The sequence below is a fragment of the Rousettus aegyptiacus genome, unplaced genomic scaffold, assembly GCF_014176215.1.
Source record: "Rousettus aegyptiacus isolate mRouAeg1 unplaced genomic scaffold, mRouAeg1.p scaffold_m13_p_2, whole genome shotgun sequence".
Taxonomy (NCBI): Eukaryota; Metazoa; Chordata; class Mammalia; order Chiroptera; family Pteropodidae; genus Rousettus; species Rousettus aegyptiacus.
This window is the reverse complement of record NW_023416295.1, coordinates 48,510,058-48,525,096: the sequence shown is the minus strand read 5'-3', so window position 1 is coordinate 48,525,096 and position 15,039 is coordinate 48,510,058. Positions and strand designations below refer to the sequence as shown.

Here is a 15,039-nt window from a genome sequence, read left to right as displayed (position 1 = left end):
ATTTCCTGCCACTGTGGCCAAGTTTGTGCACTAGTGCAGAGGACTTGTATGGAGCCAGAGGAAAGAAGCCGCAGGGGCGGGAGCCTTGGTAGATACTCTGTGTGATCTTTTTCAGGTAGAAAGCGCATGGGCTTTGGTGGCAGACTTGGCTTTGAATCTTAGTTCAATTACTTATGAACTATGAGACTTTGAACTTCAATATCCTAGGCTACAAAAAAGGAAATAGTTGGGAAGATTAGAGATTATCTATGTAAAGGAACTAACACAGTTCTAGACACTTAATAAATGCTCAATGAGGGAAGATGATAAGAGAAGTAGTAGCAATAACAGTAGAAATAGTAATATTAAAAAGGTTTCTGTAAAGCTAATTTGATGTGAAAGATCAAAACCCCTCTGGCTTAGCTCTAGAACTGTAGACTAAAATAAACATTGAAGATTCCAGCACCTTAGACAGTTTGAACAATGCTCACTGTCTGCTTTAACTTGAGAGCCAGATTTTATTTTCTTGTGTTCCTGGCTCTTGTCTCAGGGATAAATCTGAGGTTGACTTTGGGCCCAAAGTCACCCTTGCCAATATGGCCAGGATTCTACTGGCACACCCTCAAATGACAACTTTCAGAGCTTACTTGATTATTAGGGCCTCCTTAGCATTTCTAGACTTTAAAAATATTAATTGGTCATAGTTATTTTCAAAATCTTTTTGAAGCCAGAAACTTTATCACCAGCTGAAAAAGAGCTTCAAGGAAAAATCTGTTTTGAGTTATGTTTTTCCTTGTGGATTTGCTTATGGCTGTACATAAATATTTATCTGAACTATTTCAACAAACCGTAAATCATCAGTGATCCTTATGCAAAGGACTCTTTTAGAAGGATTGTGGATGTCAAGAATGTCAGCAATCAATGTTCTCTTCGTAGGAACAGGTTCCAAGGACCAGAGGCCTCTTTAAAAATATTTGGAGCTGTGTGGTGGTTTTCAACATGTCTTTTGTTTTTCTGTTTCTGTGTATCTGTCCATGCTGTTCCTTCTGAATAGAATGCTCTTGCCAGTTTTTTTCTTTGCCTGTTGATATTTTACCTATCCTTCAAGGTCTTACCCATGTGGCACCTCCTACAGGGCCTTAAAGCAGAATTCACCCAGGAAAAGGGCATCCCAGGTGGGAGAAGTAGAGTGGGCTGTGGCGGGATGTGCCGGGGAGGGGGCGGGGCACTTGGGAAAGGGTGGGGTGTTCAGTGGGATGAAGGCTGAGGCTGGGGTGGTAGTGGTGTAATGCAGGGAATAAGGCAGATGGGAGCCAGGTTACAGAAGGCCTTAAAAGCTGCATAAAATATTTTGGGTTTTATTCTATAAGCCGAAAGACATACATCTACAGTTGTTGGGTAGAATATGGTTTACGATATATTTTACTTGGCCTGTACAATGTTTTTTAAATTCTTAATTAGTTTCCAACATATAAAAATAGAAAGATTTCACATAACAATTCAGGTTTCTGATGGCTCTTGAAAAATTGGAGTAACTAGTAGCAGCCTTCTGGCACTGAGTAGAGGCTGGTTCCCATTGATAGCAACTCAACTGGCTTACCTAATTCATGGCCTGCACCAGCATCTGAGTTAGAGTCCTGAATACTGTGTGCAGGGGCACCGTGCAAATAGAGGAAACATTTCAGGCTACAGACTTTGGAGCCAGGCCTGTATCCAGTTAGCCTGATGACCTTGAGCAAGTTAGCATATTTCTAATAATGACACATACCTCACATGTCTATTGCGAGGTAATTTTTAGAAGAAAGACTACCAGCATGTAGTAAGCACACAAACATGTTAGCTGTTATTATAATATTCTACATGAGATAAACTTCAGGGCTGAAACTATCTGTCTTTCATGTCTGTATGACTCACTAAAGCTAGAATATTTGGACACAATTGGCATAAAAAAATAATTGATGAATAGATGAATGAATATGTGCTCCTTGAATTTATATTTCTGCTGGGTCCAAAGCTAAATTTAATTACTTTGCTCTCAAGAAATTCTTCCTATTTATCCTGAGTTTACCTGAACATAATACTTTTGTAATAAAGTAGGAAGCTGGCTTTCTCAAAAAGCTAACGCTGCTAACAAAATAAATGAAGGGTGATACCGTTAACACGGTGTCATTTTTCTATAATAGATTTACCTTCCTAACTAAAAAATAAGCCCCAAATTTGAGAAGATACTTAATTACGTGTTTTCTTTAGAAACTCAGTTATTGGCAGAAAGCTGTCTATAGTTCATATCTAATTTAATGGTCAGTTGCTAGGAACCAGCATGTAGTGAACTTAATCATAAATGATGTCAAAATGCATGTTTGACTTAGGTTCTCTGATAACCTCCACCCTATATGAGAGCCACACTTCAAAGCAGTGTTTCTGTGCCTAGTGCCTCAAATAGAGCATCTCCAAAAACAATCTGGACAGTGTGGTAAAAGAAAAAATTTAAAGTGATCACCTGTGCACATGAACTTTTGTGCTTACGTTAATCTATCCCTAAACACATTTGCCATCAGCAAATGATAGCATGAGTTCTGCAAAGTTGACCTGCAAGGTTGGATTCACATTCTCTCTGGAAAACTTGCACATTTATGGAGAACTTAAGTCCAGTAACATTTAATTTCATTTTGATAAACATTGCCTAAAAATTGAAGGATGTATTCAAGATTCTAAAAAGTTACTCTTTCGTACTTTAAATGTCAAGCGGCTCTCTTCGTATTCTTTTTTTAAAAAAATCAATTTTTTTTGTATGATATCACATCTGCTTTTTCTAAAGAAATCTCAATCTTTTTAGCCCTCTTTTTCCTTCTTCCTCTCTCCTCTCCTTCTCTCTCTCTCTCTCTCTCTCTCTCTCTCTCTCTCTCTCTCTCTTTCTCTTTCTCTCCACTTTACAACTAATACCTACATCTTACTAAAGTTCTGGTTTCTAATCTAAAGGACAATTTTAATCCATGACAAAATCTGACAAATTTTCCTGACCATTTCACCCCTCCTTGTTCCCTTCCTACATTACCCATCTTGAGAGTATAGAAAATTGTAGACATTTAGCACATCTCTGATATCTGCTTGCTTGTATCCTCATCAAGATCTTTTCTATGTTCAGGCTCCAAATGAGATTTCGACCACAATACCTGTGCATATTGAGGCTATTTTGAAAGAAAAGAAATTTGAGAAAAGAAAACTTGCTCAAGTTGAAAACAGTATTTGTGTAAAAATGAATTCTACATAAAAGGGTTTCATATGGAACATCTAAAGAAACTGAGTGTAATCTTACAGGTTGAAAGATTAACTTAGTATATTTCCACAGCCTTATTAACTCTATTTCATTTTCTTCTCTGGGTTAGAAGGAAAAAATATTAGTGTTTCAGTCCCAAGTATATTTGTGATTTAAATGACAGTTGGCTCCTACCAGTAGGACAGAGATATGCCAACACATTTCCCATCCGCATTGCCCCAGTCATGTTAACTGAAAAAGGAACCTAAGCAAGTGTTTGCTGCAGAGACTGTTGTCAGTAGTAATACCACACTCTGCGTGCATCATAGTAACTTCTCAGACTTGTTTCCTTGATGAGTAGACAAAACAGGAGGAGGGTTGAATTTTTTCTTTTCATCTGAATGGGGTAGGTCAGGTTGGGAAAACAGAGAGGAGTAGGGAGCTCTGGTGAAACAGAGCTCTAGTGACTGCTGTGATTGGGAAATTAGATAATAAACAGTCCCTGATACCAGGATTCTAATGGCCTAAGATCAACACAGTCTGGAGACGCAGGCAGGAGTGGCCTTCCGTGCGCGCTGGCTTAGACCCTCCCTGGAGAGCTCTTTGTGTCAACAAGAACAGCCAGTGCTCCTGGCTGGCTCCCAGCACTCAGAGTGGGGCTATCATTTTTGTTTGCTTTGCAAATATCTTAATGGGAAGTGGTTCAACACCACCTATGGGTTAATCTGAGGGGCTCTGCTTGGCAGCTGTTAGGTCTGAGAACCACATGGCCACTCTGGGGTGGAGGGAGTCAGGCTGACTGTTAACTACCCAGCGCCAGGTTGAGGCATCTTTGCTTATCGGATTTACTGGCTGGCAGGAAGCATGTTGTTTGTTGTCTTTTATTTTTAGTTTGTTCCTCCTAGAACAAGATGTTATTCTCAGGTCCAACTGTGTGCTTTTTCCTCTAAGGCAGTGCAGTTGTTTGCATTAATTTCACTAGTGTGCGGCATACTCCTTTCACCTAAGCTCATTCTCATAAAATCTGGAATTTCGTATTAAAAGTTGTAGCGTGGTAGTGGGGGCAGTGGAATTGTTGCAGAAAGAAAGATCTAGTGGGTTAGCCTGCGAGGAAGGTAAAGCTACAACCCTGTCTTCACTGAGGATCAAAAGAATCGAATAGATACTTAATTTCTTAGGAATCCCTGCTCTACTGCTCCCTCGGTTTTCTCCTCTCTTCCTTTGGCTTCTACTTGTCTTGACCCATGGGAATGCTTCCCTGGGTGATTCGGCCAAGTCATGTCTTTCTGGATCTCTGTCAGCTGACATCAGCACAAATGGGTTCTTTCTTTATGCTTTCGTCACTGGATTTCAAGCAATGTTGGATGGGTTCTACAAAGCAGGTTAGGGAAGTGTCTACAGTGATGACAGACCTGTAGACAGTTCCCAACTGCCCCATTGGTAAAACTGCAGAAAGTTCAGATGATTCTTTCAGTCCTGGAAAAAATGTCCAGCTACCTTAAGGAATAGTTCAGCCTTCCTTCTGAGACCTTGTCCTTTGCTGAGCATTTGCCTGGTGGTTAAGAGCAGGGATTCTGGAGTCCACTAGACCTGCTACTACTAAGAGTAAGATCTTGATGAATTTATTTTCTCAGCACCTTCATTTCCTCATCTTCAAATGGAAGACAAAATGGCACAATAGTTACCTCACCAGGTCATGAAAGTTAAATGAGTTAACATATACAAAGTGCATGGCATCCCGTTTGATACATAAAAAGCACCATGAATAGTAGTCATAGGGGGAATTGGGGTTTTTATGTTTGAGAAACTCACCTTTCTTTGTGTAATCCTTGGTAGTAGGTATTGCTTCTTGAAGTACTCATTTTGAAGTCTGTTACTCCCAACCCTTTAAAATTAAGCCAGTGCCAAGTTGAGAACAACTTGAGTATCAAAGTAATGATAATAAAGGACTATAATGTATTACCTAAATAAAAATTTATGAATCACATTGGAAGGAAGGAAGAAAAAAAGGAAGGAAGGATGGAAGGAAGGAAGGAAGGATGGAAGGAAGGAAGGATGGAAGGAAGGAAAGAAAAAGAAGTGAAGAAAGGAAGGAAGGAAGGAAGGAAGAAGAAAGAGGAGGAGGGAGGGAGGGATAGAGAGAGAGAGATGAGGAGAGAGCAGAGAGAACAGAAAAGAAAAAGACAAAGAAAGAACAAAGAAAGAAAGAAAGAAGACCCCCAAAGAAAGAAAAAAAAGAAGAAAGAAAGAAAGAAAAAGAGGAAAGGAAGGATGGAAAGAGGGAGAAACAGGGTATGCTTTTCATTTAGATAGAATGTAAAAAAATTACAGAAGAAATGATGAAAATAGAAAATTACCATTTGGCAACTACCAAATAATCATTGTCTCAGGCAAGATTCATCAATGAATGCTAAAATCGGTAGGTGAAAGTTAAAGGAATAACAAGCTATTTGCACAATCTCAGAGTAAATCTCCATAAGGTACTCATCAATTAAAAAAGGACAGTGGGGAAGCCTTGCAGACACCGCCTTACCCAAGTGATGAAAGTTAGCATCACCAGTAATCGTGCAAATTGACAGCATGTGCCACCTGATAGGATGCACTCAGAAGAATACAACACTACTTTTCTGGATTTTTTTTTCCAAATATGCATAATCTGATTTTAGTCATGAGGAAACAGTAGACAAACCAAACAGAGGAACCTCTTCCAAAATGACCAACCTGTAGGATTCAAAATAAAACAGACACACACAAAAGACCGAGGAACTACTCCAGAAGAAAGGAGTCTAAAGGAACATGACGACTGAAGGTAATGCATGATCCAGGATATTCCTTTGTTATAGAAGATATCATGGGCACAAATGGCAAAATCTGACTACAATCTGTACATTGGATAACAGTATTGTATTAATATTAATTTTATGATTTTGATTATTTTACTGTAGTCATGTGAGATAGAGACCTTGCATTTATGAAACATGCAGTGAAGTATTTAGAGATAAAGGAGAATGAAGTATAACTGACAATCAAATGATTCAGAAAAAATTTATATGTTTGTGTGTATATATAGATATCAGTCAGGACATATATACTAAAGGAAAGAGAGCAAAAGAGAAAGGTGGCGAGGGTGGGGGCGGGTGAAGAGAGAGAGAGGAGATAAAGTAACTTGTACATTGCTGATATTCAGAGAATCTGCTGAGGAATATACAGAATCCCTATACTATTCTTGCATCCTTTCTACAAATATGAAATTAAGTCAAAGTTAAAACTTAAAATTAAAAAATAAAGTTAGTGCCCTTCAAACAGGGCAATTCATAAGACACTTTCTGTTGAGATTCTGATCCCTCTCCAGCCACATCATTGTTGCACTGTTTGATGTCTGTCCCACTACTCACAATCTCGTTTAGGTTTTTTCCACTTCAGTTTTTAAAAATTCTCTAAAATGCTCCCCCTACCCTCACACCTTCTTTTTATTTGTCTTTGGGTCTCATTATTTGGTGCCATGCTCATCATGAACTTTAGTTCAGGACTTATTGCATCTCTCCCTGAACTGAGTACTGCTTTCAAAATTAAAGGTGAAAAACTGGGTGAAATATTGTCTTTTGTGGACACGCTGGTGACAAGAGCATCATCAAAAGAACATGGATGTTAAACTCTTCTCTTTCTCTCTGACTCACTTGGACAAGTCATATTACCTCCCCCTGGGCCTCAGTTTCCCTACTTACAATGTAAAAACGGTGTAGTAAGTGGTCTCTGAAGTTTCCTTTGCCTCCACAAGTCTATGGCTTGCCTAATTCAGTCTTAGAAGTACTACAACTGTAACTCAAAAGTTACTGTGTGGCCCCACCTAAAGAGAGGTTACAGAAAGGAATACTCCACATACCTGTCATTGTCATTCTCTCTTCTACTAAGCCTCAAGTTTCCAAGTTCACAGATTTGCCTTTCAGAAGTGCAAAATTATAAACAGTATGTATAACACCTTTCTAAGTATGTTTTATTTTAAAATTCTGATCATGTGTACATCTCTTAATTTAATCCTTTTAAAATGCTTTTATTTTATGTTTTTATTTTGTTCTTTCTGAAAGCACAAATGTAATTCTTTCTCCCCAATTGGCAGAAGTTTTGATTTATGTTTTGCTGATAAAGAAGCTGAGGTGCTCATTTGTCCAAGTTAGTGTTGCCATATTTGACAAATAAAAATGCAAGATACCCTCTTAAATTTGGATTTTATATAAACAATGAAATTTTTTAGTATGTCTCAAGAAATATTTTAAATAACTTATACTAAAAAATTATGTATTATTTACCTAGAATTCAAATTTAACTGGATGTCCTGTATTTTATCTGGCAACAATAGCCCAAGTTCTTTTGAACTAATATATCATGGATAGGAACTAATATATCATGACTATGTATGTGTATATCATGAATATATATCATGAAGTATGTTGCTAAACCTTTACCAAGTGTTTACAATAGTCCTCTGACCTCTGTGTGCCATAACATAGTGTTTTTTACCCTTTAGGAGCTTTTTATTAAAAAACACTTTCAAAGACATCAGTTCCTACTTATTTACCATGGTCTTCATTCAGATGTCACCTTCTGTAGTCACAGTCTAAAACTGCAGACTCTGCCTCCAACTTCCTGTGCCCCTTCTCTGCTTTAATTTTCATCTTTGACCCTTCTATTTATAATGCTTTCATATTTGTTTATTTATTTTATAATCTGCCTCATCTAGAACATAGGTTCTTAGGAGCATAGGGATCTTAGATCTCTTTGTTGACTGCTATACCCCCAGTAACAGTGGAGACAAATTGAAGATGCTCAAATAAATAGTTGTAAATGACTGACTGAATGATGTCTGTAAGGCTACTGAGGAATATTGTAGATGTAATAACACTGTTCTTATAATCATATAGATTTGCCACCAAATTAGAGCCTTGAGTGTGTTACAAGTGTGTATAATCTTAATATTAGCCCATAGACCCAAGGTAAGTAGGTGGTCATTAGGTCAAGGGTCAAGAGGTATCTGCAGATACAGTCAGGCTTACTTTAATCTGCCTCCTGGCCAGTTTTCTAGAACTAAGTGTTAGTCACCCAGGTGTCTGTCATTCCGTAAGATCCCAAATACAATTGTGTGACTCTCTGGAAGAGTCCAGTAGCAAAATGGCACTGGATGCTGAGAGCATAAGCTCTTGTGGGCCACCAAATCTGGATTTGAACCTTGGTGTGACCCAGACAGGTTGCTTTAACAGCCCAAGCTTTGGCTGTGAACTGGTGACCCTAGTAGAACTTACACTGCAAACTCCGAAGTGATAATTAAATGAGACAAACCAGTCAGGTCCTCAGCATAGTAAAGCATTGTCGAGCTGTCCTAACTGTGCTGTGGCCCTCAGCCCACGGCAGTGCATTACTTCCGTTGGCAGTGCTCTTCCCTACTACTGCATCTTAATTCCATCGCTGAGCCTGAGGCCAGATTGGCTCCCAGCTCCCAGCTCCCTTGGTTGCCGAGAAAGTACTGGAGTGGGCTTTATGGGTGGCTCTCAGTTGAGTGTCCTTATTACCAATAAGGCAGGCATTTTTAGCAGAAGGAAGAAAAGCCTTTTGTTCCTACCTTAGATTTTGTGCAGTGACAGCTGCCTACAAAAATGTAGTAGAGAAAAAAAAAGAAATGAGAATGCAAGAACTGGCAAATATGGGCTCAGGGTTGGGGAAAAGCAACGAGGGAAACAAATATCACATTTAAAGGGCTCAGTGGGATTTGAGAAATTAGCATAAGTACATAAATCTAACTAGTGCTAACTTAGAGCAATGGCATTATGAAACATTTATCAACCTTTTTAAGCCCTTTTGATGAATTTGTCCTTGAGCAATGTTCCAAAACTTTTGTGGATGTGAATGTTAATTTCTGTTGCTTTTTAAAGGAGAATTTGGTGATGTAATTGAAAAGCTTTAAAATAAGCAAAATATTTGCTCACCTTTTGACCCAATAGCCTTACGTTAAGATTTATCCTAGGGAAATAATTGGATGAGTACTCATAACTATATGCACAGAATATTTAATGATCCATTACTTATAATGTAATAAAACTGGAAACAACTTAAACATCCAAAAGTAAGAGATTAATTATTATAATCACCCAATGGAATACTATACATCCATAAATACAACATATATGCATACTTGCATATATGTGTTATACACATATATATGGAAAGATGCTTATAACTAGAAAAGGTAGGTTAAATAGTAAATATGCCAAGAGTCTATGAGCCATTATTTTTAATATATATTATATGCATAAAAAAGCATCCGAAAAAATATACATCAAGATATTAACAGTAATTATATCCGAGTATGGAGAGCCCTGATTTTTATTTTCTTCTCCTTGAATATCTGTAATTTATACAGTACAATAGTGAATGTATATTACTTTTTTAATCAGAAAAAGTGTGTTTTCATCAGATAAAGGGAAAAAAAGAAAAGAATTTTCCCACCAGTTCTTTTAATCACTTTGAGGAGGGCAGTTAATGCTACACTTTTGTTGATTAGTGCTGAATGTTTAGATCACTTGGAAATTTGGAGCATTTTCACCAACTAAAAAATAAAGGACAAAACTAATGAGCACAGCAATAGAAACAGCCAATAGCTCAAAAGCCAGTGACTTATGGTGCTTGCTCTTCTTTTCTCTCCCTCCCTTAATCAAAATCTGTTAAAGCTCACCTTCCATAGGTGATTCGTAGACAGTTTTAATTGGTCAGAATGTGAAACCAGGCAAATCAGTTACAGAATCAGCTTTTCAGGGTGGTTATGCTCAATAGATTGTGCGGACACACCAGGGAGCCTCCAGCTCTGCCCAGAGTGGAAAAGGTGGCTGAGGTGGGGTTGGGGCAGGAAAGACTCTTCAGAGAAACTAATACCTGAGCTAAAGGATAAAGATGCAATGGCCAGGTGGTCAGGAGAGGAGACAGCATTTCAAGGAAAAGCACAGAAGTATGAAGACAACCCTGGGGAAATTTAGTGGGTGCTTGGCAAATGCTTATTTGTGGTGGTAAATAGAACACACACACAAAAAATTCTAGAAATCCTAGCTTTTCAGTCTTTGTAATAAAAGATACATTAAATTATGCATCTTAGGTGCCTTTGAACTGAACATAGTAATTTGTGTTCTTCTTAAAATATTTTATTACCTAACAATCTTCTGTACCTCTAATGCTATTTAAATAAATAGCAATAAGAATATGCAATGACAACTAGGGAATAGCAGATACATAGCAACAATGAGGGGAGATTCAGATCTGAATATTGTTCCTCATTTATACCCTCAGCCCTTGGAATGTTCACATTCTATATAAGAACTAAATAAGAATCCTTGAGTTGTCAATCGAGATTCAACCTATGGCCAGTTCATATGGAAATTTTGTTAGCATTCAGGTCAGCAAGGCATCTTGTATAAGGGCAATGTCCTCTTCTCTGGTGTCGTTCCTTAAATGTCTTAATTTACCTTCAGAACTTGAACTTATTGAAATCATTTCTAAAGTTGTTTATGTTTTTTATTATCTTTCATTGTAATAACTTCCATAAGGAAAGTCTTATGACTTATTTTTCTAAAACTTGCCTCCTCCAAGATTTATGGGGCTCCTATTATGTTAAAATATCAGTCTGAGCATATCTTTCACAGGGTGGATTGACTACTGCTTCTTGGGAAGAAGAATTTGACTTCTTATTAGAAGCTCCATGTACAAAATATTTTTTTCAGAGTTATCTAAGAAGCAGGAACAAATTGCTTGGTTATGCAGATAAGCCTTTCTCCCAGGGCTATTGAATAAGACATGAGTACACAATGAGAACTGCTCTCAAATCTAGAGACAGTGAGAAGCTAACAATAATCAACCCACAACGAACTACTTGCAACCTATCCTCTTTGGGAATTAGAATATGCTTTCAAATGTGAAGGACTAATGGGTTTCTCAGTTTGTCTAGAAGCCATTCTAAATCATAATTGGTCAAAGATAAGATAATCTTGCACATTTTATCAGTTCATAAAAACTGCACAAAGAAATTTAAATGAACTTTAGAAGATGGTGAATCAGAGGGTAACCAGTATGTCTCTACTCCTGTCCAAGAAAAAAGTTACTGATTCTAACCCTAAAGTAAAAAAAAGCTAGTTGTAAGACCAGCTTGATTGATCAGATTCTCAAAGAGCACCCTACTTCCTTTGCTGTAATTCTGATGTGTAATTCAGTCTCCAGAGTGTATCAACCAACTAATGAGGTGAAAAGTATACTTCGAATTATACTAATCACTGTAAAATCATACACTGACATTCTACTTTTCTAATGCGACTCTTCTGAGTTTAGTTAGTGTAACTCAGCTCCCCTCAAAAATCATCACCCCATCAACAAACTGGCAAACTGAATTTTGGAGCCTGCAAAGCTGAGACCCAGTCCCTAGACACTGTGACTTCACGTAGTGCTTGCAGCCCAGCATGACAAAGCCAGCTGGTCTCGTGGATCTTTGCTGCAGAAGAGAGATGCTAGGGCAATCACAACAGCCATTAACTCAAGAGCCAGCCTCCATTCTGCCTCTCATCTGGTCACACTGGGATCAGGGTTTCAGAAGAAGGAATTAGACATGAGTTTCATTTGGGGACTTTTTCGGGGCAGATGCCCAGCAGAAGGATTCTCAATGGTGGCTGAAAGTTTCTGTCTCCCCTAGAATCCACAGTTCAATGAACTGACTGCAGAGGGGCAGCAGAGTGGCCAGGCCCTGGAGACAGTCTGCTTGAGACTTTAGTCATGGCTCCTGAGAAGTCAGAGGAGCCCTAGAAATATGTAGTGAATCATGTATAGAGAAACAACTATCTCCTATTTACTACCCTTTGATAACCAGATTCACAGCTTCCGCCATTTAGCATGTAATTCCTAATGGGGGTTAAGGATTTAACAAATTTTTTAACAAATTTTTTCCTATAGATTCACAATAATAATATCACTTTAAAAGTGAATATTTCCTTAATACCATCTAATACCAATCCTTAATTAAGATTTCCCAATTATTCTAAGATGGCCTTTATACCTGTTTGTGCCAGGTCTAGTACATCATATTGCATCATATCGTTATGTCCCTAAATCTTTTTAAAAATACAATAATCCCTTTCTTCACGACACTGACTTTTTAAGAGATTGAGCCAATTGTCCTAGAAAATAGCTTGCCTTCTATATATGTCTGCTTGATTCTTTGTGGTCTTAGCTTGTCCCTCTATACCCTGTGTTTTGGGTAAAGTATAAATTAGATTTAAAGCTTTGATTAGATTTAAATGTTTTTGACCAAAAGAAAAAATATGAATGTCCTGGGTAATGTTAAATAGTTTATACTGACTCATGTCACAAGACAGTGTTGTCTGGGCATTAGTAGTGCTAAGGTTGGCACTGAATTAAGATGGTGACCTTCTGATTCCCCCAATGCACAGTTACCTCTTCACTTTGTAACCTGAAAGAAGGAATCTATATAGAGGTCCTTTCATACAATATGAATATATTGTTCCCCTTTAATCATTTGTCTAAAGGTTTTATCAGCAATTAATAATCCTTGCCTGAATCAATAATTTCCCTTTGGAGTCTCCTTTTCTATGTCAGCAGGTCTTATGCTACACTATTTACTAGTTATGACTAGTTATGCTGCACTATTTACTAGCTAATTTTCTCACCTGCAAATGGCTATAAAAATAAAACCAGTCCACATGATTGGTGGAAATATTCCTGAGACAAACATGTATCTGTGCTTTCCCTGGTGCCTGGTGGCATGTATGCATGCAGTAAGCATTAGCTATTTGTTATTATTGTGATTTTCCACATTTTGGTGGTGACAGCTTGCAGAGTAGTATTCACTTATTGCCTGCCTCAAGTCCTTGAGGCAAGTGACAATGTATCTGATGAAAATGCTGCAGAGTTGAAGCAGTTAGACTTTTGAAGATTATTAACTTATAACATTTTTTAAAGGCAAATTGAAATTTGTTTCAGATAAGCACTGCTCAGATCAGAGTTTCCTAAGGCATGTTGTAAGAACAAATAGGCCCCTGATATGCTCCATGGGAGAAGGGTTCTATTGTTAAAATAACATCTGGGAAATGCTGCCTATTTTTTCCTCTTTTTATGTTTTGTTGTGCATATTATTAAGTTAAAAGCTGTAAGCCTCTCAGGAAATAAACCTGCTTAACTTTGCTTAATCAATTATTTTCTCATCTATTTGCCTATGAACACTATCCACCCTCCTCCACCTTTTTAAAACTAAGTAGCACATATAAATATTACATCAAACTGCCTAAGATTGTTCCAAAGGCCTGAATGAGGAGGGAGTCAAACTGATGAGCAGACCCACATTGGAGAGACGGAAGGTGTCTGCCACTGGCCTTCAGATCCTGAAAAGCTGTGCAAGCTAGAGGAGTTCCTAAGGGGTTAATTTCTTTGTCAGAGCAGGAAAGGCAGAAATTGGAGACCACATAGTAATTCAACAGGCTAACTCTCTTCCTTAGATTTTCTCCAAAGCTCACCAGGACTCCTAGAGGATCTCAAAGTCCACCCATCCTATAGGTATCTCACAGCCACTGAGACAATACCTAGGCTGATAGAAGTGAGTCCCTTGGGCTGATGTACAGTGACCAAATAGCATAGAGGATATAATGGTTCAGAGGAAGAGCAGAGGATTTGGAAACAGAAAAACAGGTCAATGTCTTAGCTTTACCAGGTATCTGCCCTGATTCCTGGGCAAATCCCTCATCCTCTCTGAAATTCAGTTTCTTCATCTATATAACAGAGACAGTATAAGCACTTAGTTCAAATGGTTGTGAAACTCTCATTAGATATATAAAAGCATGTTTAAAAATATGAAGTGCTGTATAAATGCTAATTGTTTTCATTTTAATGTTAAGGGTATTCTAACTGATCTTCGTGGCCCATATTTTGGGGTTGCAGTAGTCATTCTTGTATTCATTCAACTTGTCTAATATTTTTTGAGCCACTTACAATGTACCAGACATTAGATTAGGTGCTGATATAGAGTATAGAATAAAGCAGATCTGGTCCCTGCCTTTGTGGAGCTTACATTTCATGGTGGGAGACATATGATAAACAAATATATACACAAATAAGTATATGATTAGTCCCTTCTTCCCAGGTACAGGTATAATATAAAAATGAGTATATTGCTATAATCTATAAATAGGTGTATTTTGAAGGTAATATCCATGAATTGTTTACAGAAAGTTCAGAAAATAAATGTGCCAATTTAAATAAAGAATAAAATTATTAACGTAGAACTAACAGAGATCTAAGGAATAATTTATCTGAATCCCCTCATTTAATAGATGAGGAAAACTGGAACCCAAAATACTGTAGAAATTTACCCAATCGTGTGTGTGTGTGTGTGTGTGTGTGTGTGTGTGTGTGTGTGTGTGTGTGTGTGTGAGAGAGAGAGAGAGAGAGAGAGAGAGAGAGAGAGAGGTTAGGGATCTTGAGGCCAGGCTTAGAACCCAGATTTCCCTTCCCCTTGTCAGTTTTCCGCTCTGCTGGGTTCCATCTGAAAGGAATTGTAAAAACTGGCTCCTATTTTAACAGCATATTATAGTTATCACACTTTCATACAATGTGTTCCAATGGCAAGAAATTAGGGATGCAACACAATTAATTTTTCCAAACTTTGCTCTGTGAAACATTAATATTTTAATAGATGTTAAAATATTTTTAAGATGTTAAAATATTTTTTGATATTTTAAAATATTTTAACATAAAAAATAAATATTTTT

The 15,039-nt window shown here is 37.7% G+C and overlaps 1 protein-coding gene across 3 annotated transcripts in view; it reads left to right on the top strand.

The window, feature by feature from the left end:
* Nucleotides 1-15,039, top strand: part of MYO3B (myosin IIIB) — a 338,343-nt gene that overhangs the window by 245,892 nt on the left and 77,412 nt on the right. The window contains exon 29 of one of the 3 annotated variants that reach the window (XM_016165447.2): nucleotides 5,902-6,036. The exons of the other annotated variants lie outside the window; for them this stretch is intronic. Coding sequence (XP_016020933.2) covers nucleotides 5,902-5,962 — 61 coding nt within the window. The 3' untranslated portion in view covers nucleotides 5,963-6,036. Of the gene's footprint in view, nucleotides 1-5,901; nucleotides 6,037-15,039 lie in introns of those variants that run through there. 3 annotated transcript variants of the gene reach the window in all.